Below are 21,885 nucleotides of genomic sequence, written 5' to 3' on the forward strand. Positions count from 1 at the left end.
AAATTGGAGAAGCAGCACCTCATATGTCACTTGGGTAGTTTACACCCCAGCGATATGAACATTGACTTCTCCAATTTCAGGTAGTCCTTGCTTTCTCCCTCCTTCACCTCCCCTTCCAAGCTCTCCCACAGCCTACTGTCTCCACCTCTTCCTTTCTTCTTCCTGCCCCCCACCCACCACCCCCACATCAGTCTGAAGAAGGGTCTCAACCCGAAACGTCACCTATTCCTTCACTGCATAGTTGCTGCCTCACCCGCTGAGTTTCTCCAGCATTTTTGTCTACCAAATTCAGAGATCAGTTGGGGCAGGAAGACATCAGAAAGAAAGTGCACGAAGACACATTTGGAAATCTGAGGAAAGCCCTTCAGTGCAACTAACGTATTCTCATTTAATTCATATTGTTATTTGATTAAATATTACAAGATTTGAGCCCACCATGAGAAAGAGCATTCAAACACTGAAGCATATCTATACTTAACATATTTATACAATATGCTCATGGGTGCTATTTTACACTGACATTCATTGATTAAAATTAATGACTAAGATACATGGAATAACATTAGTATATGTGAATTATGACAATTTGAAGCTTTACTACCATTGATAATTATGCTCCATCTCTCCCTCTCAAAATGCATTTGATTGAATGAAATGCCTTAAGCATCTTGCCTTGAGATTAACCATGACAAACACATAATTTGTATTTTCTAGACTGGTATGTCAATACTTAAGATTTCCATTTTTTTTAAACTTTGAATACTTGTATCTTTTTTTCTGAATTACTGTAATTGCTACTCAACGTAATCAGGTGTGTCAGAGCAATGTTTTAAACCTGCGTATGAAATCATTTTCATGGACAGAGGGCCCTTTATGTTAATTTAAAGTTATTTTAAATTGAAATAACTGAAATTAAATTGAAGCAGGTAATTTTCAAATTATTATAGGCCTACAAGAAACGAGAATTCGTGGGCAAAGTCCTAAAAATTCAGAGGCTCGCATGGAGCTATGTAAATAGTTTGCTGCAGTTTGTGTCAACAAACAGGTTAGTCATGGACTGCCACTTGCAAATTCAGTGGCACCCTAGGCCAAAGGTGTCAAAGGTTCCTGCATCAGTCTAACATGAGGAAGAGCCTCGGTCTCTTGTGGCTAGCCAGGTAGTCTAGAAATGCTAATCTAGAAATAGCTTCAGATTTTAAGACAAGAGACAATAGACAATAGGTGCAGGAGTAGGCCATTCGGCCCTTCGAGCCAGCACCTCCATTCAATGTGCTCATGGCTAATCATCCCCAATCAGTACCCCGTTCCTGCCTTCTCCCCATATCCCCTGACTGCGCTATTTTTGAGAGCCCTATCTAGCTCTCTCTTGAAAGCATCCAGAGAACCTGCCTCCACCGCCCTCTGAGGCAGAGAATTCCACAAACTCACCACTCTCTGTGAGAAAAAGTGTTTCCTCATCTCCGTTATAAATGGCTTACTCCTTATTCTTAAACTTTCAGTTTTCTTTCAGTTTTCCCATTGATTAAATTGTAACATGTATATATGATCTCCGGTTTAAACCAGCATCTGCAGTTCATTCCAACAACAATCACCTTGGACACGGCTACAGTACCAGGTGTTGCACAAGAGGGAGAATTCCTTCCTCATGTCAGACTGATTCAGGAACTTCCAACACCTTTGGCCCAGAGTGCCAGTGAAATTATAAGTGGCAATCCATGACTAAATTGTTTGTTGATACGGGGCATTTCCTTTCGTATAATATTTAACAGTGCCTGATCTGCACACCATCAGACAGGCCCTTCCGACTGGTACACAAAAATGCTGGAGAAACTCAGCGGGTGCAGCAGCATCTATGGAGCGAAGGAAATAGGTGATGTTTCGGGCCAAAACCCTTCTTCTTGAACACTGAGGCCCTTCCGACTGTTTACTCCAATCCAATCTACATCTGTTTACGTTTAATTTATTAAAAAGGCAAAAAGACCACACAAAAAATCTTTAATAATGATAGCACACTATTTACATACCTCCATGTGAGCCAATGGATTTTTAGGCCAGAAGGTATTGCCCGCGATTGGGAAGCAGGTGAAGACATGTCAATGAGTCCGAGGCCTGCACTTAGTGATCTTAAAAGGATTTTGGTTTAGTTTTGTTTAGAGATACATCAGCCCCTTCAGCCCACCGAGTCCGCACCAACCAGCGATCCCAGCACATTAGCACTATCTTACACACACTAGGAACAATTTTACATACACCAAGCCAATTGTCCTACAAATCTGTATGTGTTTGGAGTGTGGGAATAAACCGAAGATCTCAGAGAAAACCCACGCGGTCACGGGGAGAACGTACAAACTCTGTACAGACAGAACCTGTAGTAAGGATCGAACCCGGGTCTCCGGCGCTGCAAGTGCTGTAAACAACTCTACCGCTGCGCCACTGTGCCGCCCACGGTAGAGATATCTGAGCCAGGGAATCAGAAGGTGATCGTGAGGTGAAGGAGGCTGAGGCTTGGAAGATTGTAGATGATGGAAGCAGAGGAGAGCTGGTAAGTAAGTTGGAGGGCACTTACTCAAATTAGCTTCCAGTGCCAGGTTGTGACCAGTGCAGGGGTGGATCACTTTATAACACACTGCTGCACAGCAAACAAAATTATTAACATTGAATTGGATTGAGCGTGTACAACAGCAATAGTGTTACGTAAACCAATTTCACCAGTTAATTACCTAAACAAGTATTGTTCAGGGGCAAAAACATAATTTAGTGTGCATCCAATATGGAAAGTAACTGATTCCACAAATACCGTCTGCTACAGGAAGTGCCTGATTGATTTCCAGGAAGGTGTGAAATCAGATTTTGGCCTCCAGTAAAGAACCAATTTCCACATGAGCAATGTTAAAAAAAAAGGCAACACTTTCTGGCTGTATATATCCATAATTCAACAAATATTGTAATCAAATTTAAACCTTTGTTTGCAGTAGGCAAAAGAAAAATCTGAAATCATTGCAAAATTAAACTTAAGCTCACTGAACTTTTGACTTCAGAGATGCAGCATAGAAAGAGATTGTTCATCTACTGAGTGAACAGATCAACGTTCGCCCTGTACACTAGCACTATCCTACACATGAAGGACAATTTATAGCTTTACCAAAGCCAATTAATCTACAAACCTATACGTCTTTGGAGTGAGGGAGGAAACTAGAGCACCCAAAGAAAACCCACGCCATCACAGGGAGAACGTGCAAACTCCGTACAGACAGCACCCATAGTCAGAATCGAACCTGGGTCTCTGGTGCTGTAAGACAACAACTCTACCTCTGCACAACTGTGAAATACAACATTTGGAGTTCATACCATCTGAGTGGTACAAAAATAACCTAGTAATAGCTTCAGATTTTCATTTCAGTTTCCCCATTGGAAATAGATGTTTGAAATTGATTAAATTACTTGTATAAACATGTATATATGATCTCCAATGTGAAAACAGAACTCTCTGCAAAAAACACTCCCTGTTAAGATCATTATATCACTGAGAATAAATTTCTCATTGTGCTATCAATATTAAAGATTTTCAGTGTTGTCTTTTTGCCTTTTTAACAAATTAAACGTAAAGAGGTGTAGATTTGATTGGAGTACACATTTGGAAGGGCCTGTCTGGTGGTGTGCAGAACAATTCTTCTACAAAAGGAAATATCTTGTGTCAGGATACAAAATAATTCTAAAACAGCAGCAGTTTCAGTCTGGATTTTCCACTTCTAGTGCTGTATCACCTCCAGACTAGCAGATACTAACAAGAACTCAACAAGTCAGTGAAATTTAACAAACGCACACATTAGTTTTGACAGACCTGAACTGTTGTTACTTCAGCAGAAATTGTTGCTAATTCGGCCACGATAACTGAAATGAAAAAGAAAATGCTGCATCTCAAAGATTGGTATCATAGAACTTCAAGTGTGATCAATTCACCCTGTAAGCCTCCCAGTTTGTTTATCGCTTCATATCTGTTCCAGTCCAAGTCACAGGGATCAGATATGAAGTTAAAAACAAATTGCTGGAGGAAATCAGCAGGTCACGCATCTGTAAAGGCAAAGAGATAGTCGGTATATCAGGCTGAGAAATATCGGCCATCGGGACTAAGAGTGTAGATGGAAGATAACCAGTATATAGAAGCAAGAGGTGAGACAGAGGCCGGTAGTTGATGGTGAAATCAGATAAGGGAGGTATCATGGACAGATGGAATCAGATCTAGGTGGGGATAGTAGAAATGAACGGAGGGAAAAGAAATCCAAGTTGATGGCTGTGTGGGTGATGATCGGATGGAACCAAGTGGGGGAGTTGAGGTAATCAGGGTGGGGGAGGGGGATAGATAAGATTAAAAAGAGGGGAGAGACTCTGGGTGGACTGGCAATGGGAAAGGAACACAGTGGGAGTCGGTTACTGAAATTACAAAATTCAATGTTCAAACTAATAGGCTATCGGCTACCCAAGCAGAAGATAAGGTGTTGTTCTTCACGTTTGGTCCCACTGTGGCAGTGGAGAAGACCAAGGACAGATAGGTCAGTGTAGGAATGGGAAAGGGAGTTAAAATGACACACAACAGCAAGTTCAAGATGATCTGTAGAAGGGACTCGACCTGAAACGTTACCCATTCCTGCTGAACTACTCCAGCATTTTGTGTACATTTTTGGTGTAAACCAGCATCTGCAGGTCCTTCTTGCACAGTTCAAGATGGTTGTTGTTGACTGAGTGCATGGTGTTGACAATGTAGTCAGATATGACTTCTGGGTGATCGACAAGCAGAGAGCACCTAGTCATCTGCCCATCCATACTGTGTGTGTTTGACTTTAAGTGCATTCAGGGCAATCAAGAATGGAAGGAGAGTTTTGCATCAAAATTGCCCACAAATATAGCTGATAACATAATAATTGCCAGTCCTCTTGCAGCATGGAAGAGAAAGGATGCAATTTACACTTGGGAAAGGAAAAGCAGTATAAGTAGATGGCCTGCCTGTTATAAACTCAATTTTCCTTTTGATTTACTACAAAGGAAGAGAAAATTGAGCATATTTTTTAATTGGCTATGACCTCTTACTGCAACCTTTTCACCTTCAGCTAATGTGATAATTATTCAACAACCTTACCTCACGTTTGCAGCCAAAGAAAAGAAATGGCAGAGAAAGATGGTAAAAAACTATCATCTTATATCGTAATATTTTGCCAGCAAAATTATTCTCCAGAATAAGAACAAGCTGTGCATTATGTTCCTGTCATTGCTACACTTGTACCAGTGGCATATGATTGTAATTAACATGTTCTGTAGAATTCAGCAGTTATAGGAAATCATTATGGGGGAAAAGAAACATTATTTTATGCAAATCCCCTGTCTCAGTTTTGATCACAACATTTTATAATTATTAAGATCGCAGTAAAATGAATGAATCAACATCCATGTTATATTTGAAAACAGGGCTTTATACAAATGCTCTACACGTAATTAACTGCATTTTACAATGTTATTGTACAGTTTAGAGACCTACCAGACTTGCTTTTAAAGGCAAGAAACACAGGTGGGTTGTCATTCGCATCCACAATTTTGATGGTAAGTGTACCTATCAAGGTTAAAAAATAATAATTACAATTTTGAACCCTATGCTTCAAATTATCTAATCATCTAATCCTTACAGGAAGCTTTTTGTTGTTGTTGTATATCCTGTGCACATAACAGGATGCAACTTAAATACCTCAGTTGTAAAAGTTCAATTAGGAGGATAGATAGAGGCCAGTGAACTGACTAGCTGCCGGTCTCTTCGGTCAGGAGATAGTGTATGGTAAATCGGAAAATCAATACCAAGTAAACTGTATAAAGATGATATTACACATGTCTGCAATAGGATAACTGCAACACTGACAATAATCCTTACAGACTGTCTTTCATATCAAACAAGATACCATCCCAAACCACTTCTGTGTACTTGCTCCATGTCCCAAACAGCGATTGGGTAATTCAAATATGAATTCTCGTGAAATTATGAATTATGTAATTCTGAATTAGTGAAAGTTAATTTGCTCGGATTTTGCCATTGTAATGATGGTTTAGATTCCCTTAACAGTTCAATGTAGAAATCTAGCAGCAGTTGTCAGTGAATCTCTCCTCTGCCATGGGATACATTGATTCATAGGGATCCTAAGCAAACGCTTAATAAATCTGGGCTTCTATTGGAATTTAAGATACTGTTTGCACTGGAAATGTCTTTAAAATTTTACTTTTTTAATTTAAAGTGTAATTGAGATTTAATGCACACTAAGCCACATTTGCATGTATGTGTAGATAGTAATGTCCTTAGATAAATACAGTAAAAGTTACAGTCCAGCTCTGGGGATGCAAAATTCTCAGTTTAACAGCATGCATGAAGGGACTGGTTTCCAGAGGGCTAGTATGGAGATTGTGGGCCGAATGGATTCTTGGGCTGGCGGCTCAGTCACTCAAGCCTGGTGTGCTGGCAGCACACTCACTCACGGCTGGTGGGCTGGCAGTTGACTCACGGCTATTCCTTGAAATTCCATTTCTAGCAGGGTGCAAGGCCACCAAAATCAAGTGCAGTTTCATACCGTTTCAGGCAGGGTGCAAGGCCACCAAATTCAAATGCAGTTTCATATTGTTTCAGGCAGGGTGCAAGGCCACCAAATTCAAGTCCAGTTTCCTACCATTTCAAGCCGGGTGCAAGGCCACCAAAGACAGAGAGTCGTGGCCTCTCCCTCCCCCATCCAGCAGAGATTGAGCCACACCCACACTTCCAGGTTTTGTAGTCCCCCCTCCCACCGGAAGGGGACTTCATGGCGTGATTGACAGGAGAGAGAATCTCAACATTTTTTAAATACTAAGAACTCTTTTAATTTGCATCGATGGGAAAGATCCTCGGCACCTGATGAGTGGAGGGGGACTCTGAGTAAGATAGCCAAAAATCGCAGCCGTACGTGATAGCGTTTTTTCTAAAATCAATATACAGTGCAAACAGGAAGTGGTCAAGATTAGACTTTTAATTATATAGAAGGCAACACCACTTTTCAATAAGGCAAAGGCAACATCACTTTTCAATAAGGCAAAGGCAACACCACTTTCCAATAAGGCAAAGGCACACCACCTTTCCAATAAGGCAAAGGCACACCACCTTTCAATAAGGCAAAGGCAACACCACTTTTCAATAAGGCAAAGGCCACACCACTTTTCAATAAGGCAAAGGCAACACCACTTTTCAATAAGGCAAAGGCCACATCACTTTTCAATAAGGCAAAGGCCACACCACTTTTCAATAAGGCAAAGGCCACACCACTTTTCAATAAGGCAAAGGTCACACCACTTTTGCATTTTCAAACCAAACCACTTTTGCATTTTCAAACCAAACCACTTTTGCATTTTCAAACCAAACCACTTTTGCATTTTCAAACCAAACCACTTTGGCATTTTCAAACTACATTAATGGGAACTCACAGGTCAGTAAAACCACTCCCAGTTTAGTAGACATGTGGTCAGTGTTATTCACAGCTCAGACTGAGAGTTGTGACCTCTCGCTCCCCCATCTTGCAGAGACTGAGGCAGTCCACACCTCCGGGATTTATAATCTCTCCCCCTCCCACCAGAAGGGGCGTGGCCTTCATGGTGTGATTGACAGGAGAGAGAATCTCAACATTTTTGAAACATTAATAAGTCTTTTATTTTTAATCGATGGGGAAAAACCCTCCGAGTAAGATGGCCAGAAATCACAGCCGTAAGTGGTAGCGTTTTTTCTAAAATCAATATGCAGTGCAAACAGGAAGAGGTCAAGATTTGAGTTTTAATCATATAGATTTTTACATGTTAATTCAATTTTTGCCTTAATCTGATGAGTCCATGTCACTCTTTCTTTCTTGTGCCATTAAATGGTTAAAATGAAAACTGAAAATTGTTGGTTTTACTTGCTGGCTTGCTGTCTATGAGAATTGTTCAATGCAAATGTTCAGCCAGCTTCAACCAACTATTGATAGACTTCAGAATCTCCGAACAATCAATGACAGAAGAATCCAAGTCACAAAACTGATTATTCTGGTCAGGTTCGCACAAATTCAACAACTTTTTCTTGCATCACCGTTATCCACACAATATATCCCTTATGTAATTTGTCAATCCATGCATTTTTCTTCCATTTCTCTTCCTTAGTTGTAAATCTATAAATGCCTATTGAACCAGTCTCTTTATTAAATCTTTGGTCTCCAGCACACAAAATTGATCTAAGCCATGTTGATGCCTGCGGTGCTGGCTCGAAGGGCCATATAGCCTCCTCCTGCACCAGTTTTCTATGTTCTGCATATCAATAACCTTCACATTTTATACTCCATCTATCACCAATGCACAGCCATTTTTTCCTATACAAATCTCTTATAAAATACTATAACACAGTTTATTAAAAATTAGACCACGACAAGTTTAATTTCTTATCCAACTTTTAATCAACTTTAAGAAAGCTATTAAGTTCATGATCCTGTTTTTTAAATTATACTCACATTTCAAAATAGAAATTGTACTGCTGGAATCTCTAAAGCCCAGACATTCTCTCAATACTTGGTGTTGGATCAGAACTTATGTAACGTTAGCTTCCGACCAGACAACCCAGTCAGTTGGGCTTTTAATGCAGAATAGAGTCAACACAATCATTCTCAATGTCCATTGAAAATGTCCATTGCAGATCATAGACTCTTTCAACACAGAACCAGGCCATTTGGGCCGCCAAATCTGCGTCTGCCAAACATTCATTTGCAGCAATCCTACATTAATATTTCTTTTTATCTCTCCAAATTTCCATTGATTCTCCCAGATTCACGATTCACCTGCACATTCGAAGCAATTTCTAGTGACCAATTAACCTTTTCATTTGCACATCTTTGAGATGTGGGAGAAAACAAGTAAACCCAGAGGAAACCGATACCATCACAGAAGAACAGTCAAACTCAACACAGATAACATCGGAGATCAGGATTGAGCCTAGGTCATTAGATTTTGAGGGAGCAGCTCTCCTAGTGGTGCCAGTCTGCTGCCTGATACTATGATCTTAATTGTGCCCGGAGACTTTGAGTCCAAGACTGAGTGGGGCAGAGCCTGGAACGATTCCAACATTAAAAAACAGAGAGGTCATCACAGACGCCACAGTGAAACCACCGGGTTTTGACCTCCATCGTAAGCAATAGCTAACCCTGAACAGAATCCGCACCCTCCATGCAAGAACAGCCCATCACCTGCATAAGTGGGGGATGAAAGACAGCCCTGCTTGCACCTGCAGACATCCAGACCAGACCATCCCACACATCGTGAATGACTGCCCACTGAGGCTTTTCCCTGGTGCCATCAAAGCCATCCACCCAGTAACTGATGCTGTCCTGGCCTGGATGTCTACCCTTGACCTACAACTTTAGGCTGTGCACACCATACGTAAGAAGAAGAATTATGCTATTGTTACAATAATCAACATTATAGTAAAATCATAAGATTATCCTACTGGATGGAGAATTTACAGCTTCATCAGTAATGCAAGAAAGGGATTTGAATGTTAATATTACACTTTATCGTGAGTTCAGTTGCATCAAAGCAGGAACAAAGAATAAATCATTGTGCATAACTATAGTTTAGTTTAGTTCAGTTTAGTTTCGAGATACAGCACGGAAACAAGCTCTTCAGCCCACCGTCCACACCCACCAGCGATCCCCATACACTAGCTCTATCTTACACACTGGTGACCATGTACAATTTTGCCGAAACCAATTCGCCTACAAACCTGTACATCTTTGGAGTGTGAGAAGAAACTGAATCACCTAAAGAAAACCCATGTGGATACAGGGAGAACGCACAAACTCTGCACAAACAGTACCTGTGGTCAGGATCAAACCTGGGTCTCTGATGTTGGAAGGCAGCGACTCTACCGCTGAGCCACCATACCGCCCAGTGGGTACCCGAACGTGGCGTCGAAGGACGAGAAGCCAAAGCAATGAAGTGGAAGCCAAATAATTGAATGGAAACTACGCCGAAAAGCCAAATAACCGAAAGCGTACGATGCCGAAAAGCCAAATAACCGAAAGGGTGCCACTCCAAAAAGCCAACTAACCAAACGGACGCAACGCAGAAAAGCCAAATAACCGAACGGATGCAATGCCAAAAAGCCAAATAAACGAACGGGCGGGACGCCTAAAAGCCAACTAACCGAAAGGGCGGGACTCCTAAAAGCGAACTAACCGAAAGGGCGCAATGCCGAAAAGCCTACTCACCGAGCGGACGCAATGCCGAAAAGCCAAATAACAACCATGACGTCGCGGGTGGCGGGAATTGTCAGCGATTGGTCCAGCAGCCGCACTGTGACGGGCTGTGGGTCGGCAGCGCACACACATACGTGGATGAAAGCCTGGCAATGTCCCCGTCAGCTGCAACAAAGTTGGGGACAGACTGGTCCCTCCGCCCACATAAAGTCACTGACCGCGATGCACTGCCACCGGACCCCGACCCCCACACCAGGGTGATTCACCCATTCCCCCCCCCCAACTCCCGGACCCTGACCCACATACGGGGTGTTTGGGTGATTCAACCCCCGACACCCACACCAGGTGATTTACACCACTACCCCCCCCTCCCCCCCAGCCGCGGGGACAGACGGCCGCATGGGGGAGACAAGGCAGAGGGCTTGGAAGGAGCGCATCCCTTGGGACAGCTCTGACCCCGGGGGTGAGAGTGTGGCCTGTCCCGGGGGGACAGTGGGGGCTGTCCCAAGGGATGCGCTCCTTCGGCCGCTTACACCTTGGTGCTCAGGTTCAGAGTGCCCAATCACCCTCCAGCCCCGGGCGGTCTTGTGTGGAGAAAATGACCCCCACCCTCCCGTCTCCCCCGGCTAGTGATGTGATGGACGTGGGGGTCTGGACCAATCGCTGACAAGTCTCGCTCCCCGGCGACATCATGTCCGTTATTTGGCTTTTCGGCATTGCGTCTGTTCGGTGATTTGGCTTTTCGACGATGCGCACTTTCGGTTATTTGGCTTTTCGGCGTCGTACGCTTTCAGTTATTTGGCTTTTTGCCGTTGTTTCTGTTCAGTTATTTGGCTTCCACTTCTTCGCTTTGGCTTCTCGCCCTATGACGCCACGTCTGCATATGGCCCAGTGTAATTGTTCCTTCTCTTTGAGAACAAATTGACATAAAGAACACCTTCTGAAAACTAAGAAGGTTTAGTAACCATGTTAATACAACAAAATAACAATACAGCATAGAAGACAGGCTTACCATCAGTATATTGATTATTCTTTTCAGTGTAAAGGTCAATAACACGAATTGTAATGAGCACTTCATCATATTCCTCGTAATCAATAACTGAAGATTTGTTGACATAGAGTGAGCCATTGTTATAGAGCCCAAACCAATACTGGCATGGCGGATCGGGTAACTTATCAGCGATATTGCGTTTCTTACAACCCACTGAAACCACTCGATAAATCAGTGAGTGATTGGTATCAACATCACTGGCAATAATGTTTCTCACTATTCCAACCGTGGTATAATTTTCCATGACATCCAGGTCCCTCATTGAAATTTGATCCAGCACAGGAGGTTCATCATTCATATCCAATACAGTCACATGGACATTTGTATAGGCTGATTTGGGTGGTACTCCCAAATCCGAGGCAATGATCCCTAAAATGTAAATTTTCGGTCCTTTGTCGTAGTCCAGTGCAAATGTTGGATCAACGGTAATATTTCCAGCGTATTGTTTAGGGTCAGTATTATTGATTAAGATCGTTCTTATTAAGAAGGCTCCTCTGCTGCCGTTTTCAATTTGGTATATCACCCGGTTGTTGATTTCTGTAGCATCATTGTCCCTGGCTCTAACCAGTGCCACAAAGGCTCCTGTGTACATGGCAACAATAAACAAGGAGAGTGAGCATATGTTCTTAGATGAGATGATAACATTTAAACATTCATCAAACAACAAAATAAGTAAGTCAGATATTATTGCCATGAACTTGTTCAGTTGTACAAAATGTGAAGGGAAACCTGAGATAGTTCCTTCGGAAACTGCAGCTATTAAATCTTCAACACAGTGAGGGCAGCATAATGTGGAAACAAAGAACTGCAGATGCTGGTTTATACCAAAGATAGACACAGTGCTGGAGTAACTCAGTAGGCCTGGCAGCATCTCTGGAGAAAAAGGATAGGTGATGTTTCAAGTCAGGACTCTTCTTCTGAAATGTTACTTATGCTTTTTCGCCAGCGATGCCGCCTGACCCGCTGAGTTACTCCAGCACTTTACGTCCATCAAGAGCAGCATAATGGTCTTTGTTAAAAGTTTTGTGTTTGGAACTGAGCAAAAGTGGTGTTTTCATCAGTTTTGGTGACCAAGGGTCGGCCAATGACATATATCCAATTATAAAATTATAAAACAAAATGAAAATATTATTTTTAATAAATTCTAACAATGTTGATGGAATAGATGGTATATAAGAGGGTGATTATAAACCTCACTGCCAGTTATAAACTAAATTGCAGGGCAGCTAAAATAAACCATCAGGTGTGGTTACACCATCTCACTGGATCCAATTAATCAGCTTTTAAGAATAAAGTGTTAATTAAAATTAAAAGACCTCTGCATTAACTCAGCAAAGCTAATATATTCGGGACTCTCTTGTTATTTTAATTAGAGGTCTCCCTGAGGAAGCTTCCAGACGGTACAAAGGATAATAGAGGCATGGATATCTATGGCACAGGGTGGCACAGTGGCAGAGCGGTAGAGATGCTGCCTTACAGCGCTAGAGACCCGGGTTCGACCCTGACTACGGAGTTTGTACTTTCTCCCTGTGACCACATGGGTTTTCTCCCAGTGTTCTGTGTGATGTGCAGAGATGTACAGGTTTGTAGCTTAATTGGCTTCTGTAAATTGTCATTAGTGTGTAGGATAGAACTGGTGTACGAGTGATTGTAGGTAGGTAGGTTGAAGGATCTGTTTCTGACACAAAACGTCACCCATTCCTTCTCTCCAGTGGGCGAGTGACAATGTGGGTAATTCACCACCGCCAGGAAATTCTGGACCAATATTCTACCATTCAAATGGTGGAAGTAATGATGAGTATTGGTTACGTTCAAATCATATGTTATTCGATCTATTACATAGATTATCTAATATAAGAGATGGAACAAGAAAGGGAGAAAAGAGACTCAAAAGGAACAATGAAATACAAAGGAAATGAGTAATGAAGGTAGATGCTCTTCATCAGAAGGGAGTTGAAGCTTACCTAATGTGTTCTCCATTACAGAGGCATAGTAGACAGACTTAGCAAATACTGGTGAATTGTCATTTATATCCTGTATTCAACAAAATAAATAATAATTTAAACATATGTTTAATAACGCATTTATAACTGAAGAAACATTCCTTCATCTTAGAAAAAATGAAGAACAATTTTGAGTCAACAAAGCCAACCATATCCTAACTCCCTGCCCCTTTTCCTAACCTTCATAGACTTTTTCAAATGCAGCTGACAATGTATAATCCAAAATTGTTCTTTTCTTATTGAAAATAAAGATGACTTCCTAGGTATTCCTAGAATAAATTTTGTTTGTCAATCTATGAGATTTTTCACTAGCGTAGTTCACAATCTCAAATGAGATGGTTGGAGGAACAAATTTTAGAAAAATGAAGGTAAAATATAGCAATAACAATAAAGGACTTCTATTGCCCTAGTACAGGGACCTAGCAATATCAGCTGTACACTCTAGGTCATGTAGATTCATAAACTATGACCTAGAAGAGGTGGAAATAGCATAAGGGGCAAGAAGGGTGAAGAAGTCTAAAAATGTATCCGAGAACTTTCTTAATCTGGGTCACTGAGGAAGGAAGCAACATTGAAGTTAGGCACAAAAAACTGGAGTAACTCAGCGTGTCAGGCAGCATGTCAGGAGAAAAGGAACAGGTGACGTTTTGGGTTGAGACCCTTCTTCAGACTGAGAGTCAGGGGGAAGGGAAACGAGAGATATGGAAGATATAGGACAAATGAATGAAAGATATGCTTAAAAGCAATGATAATCAAAGAAAGCTGGAGCCCACAATGGTCCATTGTTGGCTGTGAGCAATGTGATAATGAGACAAAGAGTTATACAGACAGTGAAACAGGATGGCAGTGCAACTAGTACGATGACTAGGGTGGGAGTGGGACGGAGAGAGAGGGTGCAAGGGTTAATTGAAGTTAGAGAAATCAAAATTCTTACCGTTGGGCTGTAAGCTGCCCAAGTGAAATAGGAAGTGCTATTGCTCCAATGTTGGAGTTAGACAGCAATGGCACCATATGCCTCTCTGGGAAACCATCTTTGCAAGTATAATTAAGTTTAAAGGCGTGACGGAAAGATATAAAGAAAAAGATACCCAATTTCAGAGAGCCAATTTCAGTAATTGAAGAAGGGACCAAGTATGTGCAAACAAATAATTCAAATGAGCCAGGAGAGGGTGAATAACCAGTAGCAAGCCTTCAAATTAGAAAAGGTGCAGGCACATTCCTAGAAGGAAAAGTGGTGCTTCTAACATTGAAATTCAACGAATAACATAGAAAATTAAGGAAAATACAGAACAAAGAAAGGACATGAGAGAAAATTAGGACAAAATTGAAAAGGGATATAAGATAGACAAAGCAAGTGTGTAAGGAACAGGTAACATAGAAGGGATACCAAGAGTCTTCAATACAGAAGGCAATTTATACGGGGGTTACATGCTTCAATAACAGGCTGTTATTCATAACGTATAACTTAAACATATACATGAGTACGCTGTCAGTAGTAAATTTAAGCTCGTTATTCCAAAAACATAAGTGCAAAAATCAAACTTTGGTGTTAAAGAAATATGTGCAATATTTTTAAATGCACAAAATTAAAATGCGCATAAAACGTGAGGTGCCTGTATATGAAATGGGCAATTATATGAATGGCAGATGTAATTAGAAGTATAAAAGATAATACTTTATGGAGCCAAAAGGCATGATTATGGTTGTGAATTAATTATGTTTATACCTCTTGACAAAAAGTAAGAGTGAATTGATGGTACTTTGATGATTATCCAGCAGCCAGAAGAGTTTTATAAGACCCGGGCCTTTTCCAGTGCAGAACCAACGTGGGAACAGAACAAGAAAGCAGACAAACTTGCAAGAAAACCAAGTAGAGCAACGAATTTCTTGGAAAATTGGCTGCTAATGCACCTGGCCCTTTTAGTACTCAGCTCCTACCCAAATTGAAAGATAAAATTGAAAGATAAAATTATAGGATGAGATCGTCAACATCTCCCTTGTAGCAAAGGAAGAAGGGTCTAACGGAGCTGATAATGCAAAAGCTGTGGTTTGTGGAGCTCCCAGCCATGGGCGGCGCTGACTTCAACATCGCGGAGCCCTGGGATCCCTTCGCCGAGTGTGAATCTCCACCCAGCTCGGCCTGTGGACTTCGGGAGCCGCGGTCTCCAGTAAAAAGTGGCCGATTCGAAGTCCAAGCCGCTGAGGGTGTTCTTCCGTTCCGACACGGAGTACCATCATCCCGGCGAGAGGGCCTGAACATCGGGCCACCTTTGCGGCGACTGCGGGGGGCTCGGGAGGCCCTGACCATGGGTGAACATCAAAGAACATCAAAGAGGAGGATGACTGAACTTTGGTGCCTTCCCTCACAGTGGGAAACTTTGATTCCGCTATGTGGGGATATTTATGTTAAAGACTATCGTGTTCTGTCTTTTTTTTAAATTCGTATGGCTGTATGGTGACCCCAAATTTCACTATACCAATTGTGCATGTGACAATAAATGTCACTTGAATCTTGAATCTTGAAAAATAAAAGAGAAGCTCGTCTTTTAAGGAATTATCAAACTTCCCACCATTGACTCCATCTACACTTCACACTATCTTGGGAAAGCAGCCAACATAATCAAGTACAATTTTGACTAAAGACGTACGGGTTTTGTAAGTTAATTAGCTTGGTATAAAAGTAAAATTGTCCCTAGAGTGTGTAGGATAGTGTTAATGTGAGGGGATCGTTGGACAGTGTAGACTCGATGGGCTGAAGTACCTGTTTCCGTGCTGTACCTCTAAACTAAATTAAATTAAATCTAGACATTCCTTCTTATTCCCACACCCGTCAGGCAGAAAATACAAAAGCTTGAACGCATGTATAACCAGAGTTTGAATGCCAGGGCAGTTCTGTTTATGGATTTTGGGGAGAAGACAGCCAGACTCAGACTAGTACAACCAGACTCAGGAACAGCATCTTCCCCTCTGTTATCAGACTATTAGTTTAAAGATACAGCATGGTAGCAGATCCTTCAGTTCAGCGAGTCCACGCATCCATCGGCCACCAGTTCAAATAACTCAATTTTATCCCATTGAACTACACCAAGCGATAACCTGAGAGTGGTTTTTACAGAGGTAAAGGATTATGTCACATCATTACTATGCACCGTCTACCAGTACCTGCAACATGAATGCCAGTACTGACAATCTAACCTACCCTATGTAGAATGAAACTTTTTGTTTTACATCCCCTGCTATTGTACAACAGAAACATGTTTCGATTTTTTAGTTTAGAGATACAGGTCCTTCAGCCCACCGAGTCTGCACTGACCAATGATCTCCGCACACTAACACTATCCTACACACACATGGGACATTTACAACTTTACCAAGCCAATTAGCCTACAAACCTGTACATTTTTTAAGTGTGGGAGGACACCGGAGCTCCAGGAGAAAACCAACGCAGATCTCCGGCAGTAACCCTATCTCTGTGCCACCGTGTATATTGATTGTATACAAATGATTGTATAACAAATAAATAGGACCCTGATCGGGTTAATATGAGCACAGGGCCTGGTTTGGTCGTGGCATGCTGCTATACAAGAAGGATTTAAGGAGATGATTGAGAAGTTAATTCTGTCTCATAAACATTATTATATTTGGGCTCAAAGGAACCAAGAATTACAGAGTGAATTCGAAAAGATTGGTGATGATTCATCCTGGTGGGATGTTGGTAAGAATGTTAAAGTCCACCCACGTATTAGAATCATCTCCCATACTTGGTTATTGTTCACTGGATAATTGTGCTGTATCTTCTGGTGCTGTTTTGTCATTCTAGTCAAGGGCATTGAAAACTAATTGGGACATTGAACAAAGCCTGATAGGCTGAAGAGAAGCAGGGAACGTGTCCGTGACTCAGGTGAATTGAAATTCACGCCTACTTGATGTGATTAGTGAACAGTGAGGCCCCATTCCCAGTGCCGGATTTACGTATAAGCTAAACAAGCTATAGCTTAGGGCCCCCACTTTCTAGGGGGCCCCCCGAAAAAATTAAAGCCGCGCCGGGCGATGCAAGGCCGCGCTCCGGGTCTTGGTGTTGGAGCCCCCGGCGGGCGCAAGTAAGTCCCTCGGCCGTTAAAGCCGCGCCGGGCGATGTAAGGCCCTGCTCCAGGTACTTTTCAACCCCGCAACTCGGGCGGGAAAAGTCGCCATTGCGGAAGCCCCGAAAAGCGGTCTCCCGCCAGGGACCCACGGGCTCCTGGTGTCACCGTCCATCGGACCTGCGGTTGGCGCCTCCGAATCTCCGGGATCGGGCTGCAGCATCGCGCCACCACCGCTCTTCCCCTCCGAACTCGGCCAGCTCCGCGATGGTGGGTATATCCGCAGGCTCCGCGACTGGAGCCCCAGGTCGTTCCGGTTGGAGGCCGCTCCACGGTGCTAGGCCCCAACGACAGTGGAGACCCGACAAAGAAAAGGTCGGGTTCTCCGTACAGGGAAAATATTTAAAAGTTTCCCCCACCACCCCCCGCCTCCCACACACATACTCAGTTTTAAAAAAAACCCACTATAACTACATTTAAACGAGACAAAACATAAAAAAAGACAGACGGACTGCAGAGGCCGCTGCGACGTGATTCGCGCCGCCCACCCTTGGATTGGAATCCCATTAATGATATAAATTTTACTTGGCCAAGAGCCACTTCTGAATCAGCAATCCCTCGATATGCCTCATAACTTCGCTCATGAGGGGCGTCACGGTAGTGCAGCGGTAGAGTTGCTGCCTTACAGTGCCAGATCCTGACTACGGGTGCTGACTGTACGGATTTCAACATTCTCCTCGGGACCTGCATGGTTTTCTCTGGGTGATTCGGTTTCCTCCCACACTCCAAAGATGTACAGATTTGTAGGCTAATTGGCTTGGCAAATTGTAAATTGTCCCTAGTGTGTGTAGGATAGTGTTTGTGTGAGGGGACCTCTGGTCAGCATGCACTCGGTGGGCCAAAGGGCCTGTTTCCACGCTGTATCTCTGAACTAAACTGAACAATTGGAAGCTGGATAGTTTTATCAACCACAATTCTGATATTTATGGACTGCAGCATATTAATTGACCAAACCAATCATCTGTGATTTGCATGTATAACACTTAATGATCATGTGTAATGAATTGGAACAGAGAATCATAGTAAAGCTGTGTTAAAGTCCACTGTGTCTGCCTGTTTATTCTAAAAACATCTAAATGTTACAAAAGCAAGAGGTGGAGGCTAACATTGCAGTAAATAAGGAGGAAGTGGTGATATTGGAAAGGATAAATATAGATAAAAAGAAAGTATTTTGGCATATTTCAAAGTTAAGAAACTGCTAGGTCTTGGAATTCTTCCAAGGTTGTTGAAAGAAGCCAGGGCTGAAATCTTGACTGTTATGTTCAGTGCTACTCAGATATGGGAGAGCAGGATAGCAAAGGTTGCACACTTATTAAAATAAAAGAAATGAGAAAACCCAATAATGTTGTATATGTGGGCTTACATAGGGCAGTTGTTAAGTAAAATGTAACACGTTTGGAAAATTGAAATATCCACTAGCACTAAGTGATGAAAGCATATAGTGAATTGATGTTTTTCAACTGGGTAGAAAAGTACTGTGTGACACCCATGTGATCTATATTGGGTCCACTCCTCTCCAATTACACAATAATGACCTAGATTTGTGTTTCAGAGGCATAATTGTTAACAAAACAAAACTCTGCTTTGTCATACATAGTGGGGGATTTTAGTGGACAAGGATATATTGACCATATATCAAGTCAAGTCAACTTTATTTGTCACATACACATAGTGAAATGAAATGAAAATGTGCAGTGAAATGAAAGTGGCAATGCCTGCAGATTGTGCGAAAACAACAGATCAACTGAACAGAATAGAACAGAACCAGTATTTACATTTTAGAATTAAAAAAAAAAAAGACACAACACAACAGTAAATTAGTCCCTGGTGAGATAAGAGTTTACAGTCCTGATGGCCTGTGGGAAGATACTCCGTCTTATCCTCTCTGTTTTCACATTGTGATAGCGGAGGTGCTTGCCTGACTGTAGCAGCTGGAACAGTTCGTTGCTGGGGTGGTAGGGGTCCCTCATTATGTTGCTGGCTCTGGATCTGCACCTCCTGGTGTATTGTTCCTGCAGGGGGGCGAGTGTAGTTCCCATAGTGCGTTCGGCCAAACGCACTACTCTCTGCAGAACCTTCCTGTCCTGGGCAGAGCTGTTCCCAAACCAGATTGACATGTTGCCGGACAAGATGCTTTCTACAGAGTAGAAGTACTGAAGGATCCTCAGAGAGACTCTGAATTTCCTCAGCTGCCTGAGGAGGTAAAGGCGCTGCCTTGCCTTACTCACCAATGCGGCAGTGTGTGTTGTCCATGTCAGATCCTCTGTGATGTGGACTCCCAGGTATTTAAAGCTGCTCACCCTATCCACAGTAGTCCCATTTATCTCCAGTGGCATATACATCCTCGGATGTTGTGCCCTTCTCAAGTCCACAATCAGCTCCTCAGTTTTTGTGACATTCAAGAGGAGGCTGCTGTCCTGACACCAGAGTGCCAGGTCAGCCACCTCATCCCGGTAGGCCTTCTCATCGTTATCAGAAATCAGGCCCACCACCACAGTGTCATCAGCAAACTTGATGGTGGAGTTGGAGCTGAACCTGGCCACACAGTCATGTGTGTAGGTATGTTACAATACTTACCTTCAGCAGCGCTGCAATTCTGCCACTGGCCGTGTGCGCGATTTTGGCGCATTTGAGGGGGGGACGGGGTTAAAACGTGGTTTTCTCCTACCTTGTCCTGGATTATATTTTGTCGGAGTGCAAGCTTTTGCTGAAGAATTGTTCCGACGGCCGTTCTGTGTCTTTTTCTTTTTAAATCGCCTGACAATTTCAGTTCCCAAAGTGGAGTAATTTTAAAATCAGCTTCTAAAGCCGTCAACGCCAACAACGGGGACGGATTTCATGTAGGTGACAGGTAAAAGACGTTTATTTGTATGTATAAAAGTGTTTCTTAAGATGCCTTTAGTTCACATTTTAAGTTGCGAAACGGTGATTTAGTCCCCATATGAACCGGCAGTATTTTTCATGCTGGTATGGGGGTCTAAATCACTGCAAACCGCCACGTTCCAAATGATCGCGTTCCAGAAAAACTCACTTGCAAGTTGATTTAAATGGCCATTAATTTGCAGGTATTAAACATTACATTTCTTCCATTTGGCCTATAAATCCATGACAATGAGATTTTAAAATTATGTTATATTGTGAATTCTTGTATGAATGTTATTTGGACACAGGCTATTTAAAAATGTTAATCTATTCTTAAGAAATTGATAGATGTTTAGATCTAGTAATTGAGTTTTGTAATTAGCTACCATTAGGTAACTAACTAATTATATGCTTTAATTTCAAGTCATCTAAGTAAGATTGTTTCATATTTGTTTCAGAATGCTTCAAACTATAATAACTGAAAATTTCTTTCAGTTCTCTTAATTTTTAAGAAAGTTATAGGCTTTTGACTGTCCTCGATCACAGCTTTTGTGTTCACTCAATGGAAAAGCAATAGGGAACAAGATGCTAATTTCCGAGTATGAAAATGGTCATAACTTTTTTAATACTGAAGATATGAAAGTGAATTAGGTGTCAAATTAAACTTCTTTTTACAGACTTGATTTTTAAAATCTCAAAATGTTGTAACATTGCTAATGTGTGTACAGGGAGTACAGTAGGGGGCTAAGGACATAACCCTGGGGGAACCGTGTGTTCAAGGTGAGGGGGTTGGAGGTATGTCTCCAAATCTTAACCACCTGGGGCTTGGTGGTGAGAGAGTCCAGGACCCAGGCACACAGCGGAATGCTCAGCCCCAGTTCCAGCAGCCTCTCAGCAAGTCTGGTGGGGACTATGGTATTGAAAGCTGAACTGAAATCAATGAACAGCATCCTTACATAGCATCCTTCTGGCTGTCAAGGTGAGAGAGAGTGGTGTGCAGAACCTGGGAGACCACATCATCCGTGGATCTGTTTGGACGGTATGCAAACTGCAGCGGGTCCATGGTACGAGGGAGGAAGGCGCAGTTGTGGTTCTTGATTAGCCTGTCGAAGCATTTCATGACTACCGAGGTGAGGGCTACTGGTCGGTAGTCATTCAAGCAAGCTGGAGAGGCATTCTTTGGCACTGGTACAATGGTGGATCTTTTGAAGCAGGCAGGGACCACGGACTTGGCCAGGGAGAGGTTGAATATTGTGGTGAATCAAGCTGAGTAGCACAAGACTTTAATACTTGCACAGATATACCATCTGGGCCTACAGCTTTCCTCGTGTTCACCTGCGTCAGAGCCCTCCTCACGTCATGCTTGGTCACCGAGAATGTGTGCACTTTCCCAGCGGTGGACCTCCCTCCAGCCTCGCTTGCCAGCGCGCTGGCGGTGTTGTTGTTAGCCGGTGAGCTAGGGGTGATGTTGCCAGTCTCGAATCATGCGTAAAAAGAATTCAGGTCATCAGCTGGCGGGGTGCTTGCACCCCCGGTTGAGGGGGTCTGGCAGATGG

General features: G+C 42.5%; 1 protein-coding gene across 1 annotated transcript in view; it reads right to left on the bottom strand.

The window, feature by feature from the left end:
- cdhr2 (cadherin related family member 2) overlaps window positions 1-21,885 on the bottom strand; it is a 47,549-nt gene that overhangs the window by 20,603 nt on the left and 5,061 nt on the right. Inside the window, exons 2-5 of the mRNA XM_033030083.1 lie at window positions 13,287-13,356; window positions 11,284-11,904; window positions 5,531-5,602; window positions 3,842-3,891 (exon numbers count right to left, since the gene is read on the bottom strand). Coding sequence (XP_032885974.1) covers window positions 3,842-3,891; window positions 5,531-5,602; window positions 11,284-11,904; window positions 13,287-13,356 — 813 coding nt within the window. The remainder of the gene's footprint in view (window positions 1-3,841; window positions 3,892-5,530; window positions 5,603-11,283; window positions 11,905-13,286; window positions 13,357-21,885) is intronic.

The sequence above is a fragment of the Amblyraja radiata genome, chromosome 11 (genome assembly GCF_010909765.2).
Source record: "Amblyraja radiata isolate CabotCenter1 chromosome 11, sAmbRad1.1.pri, whole genome shotgun sequence".
In the NCBI taxonomy this organism is placed as follows: Eukaryota; Metazoa; Chordata; class Chondrichthyes; order Rajiformes; family Rajidae; genus Amblyraja; species Amblyraja radiata.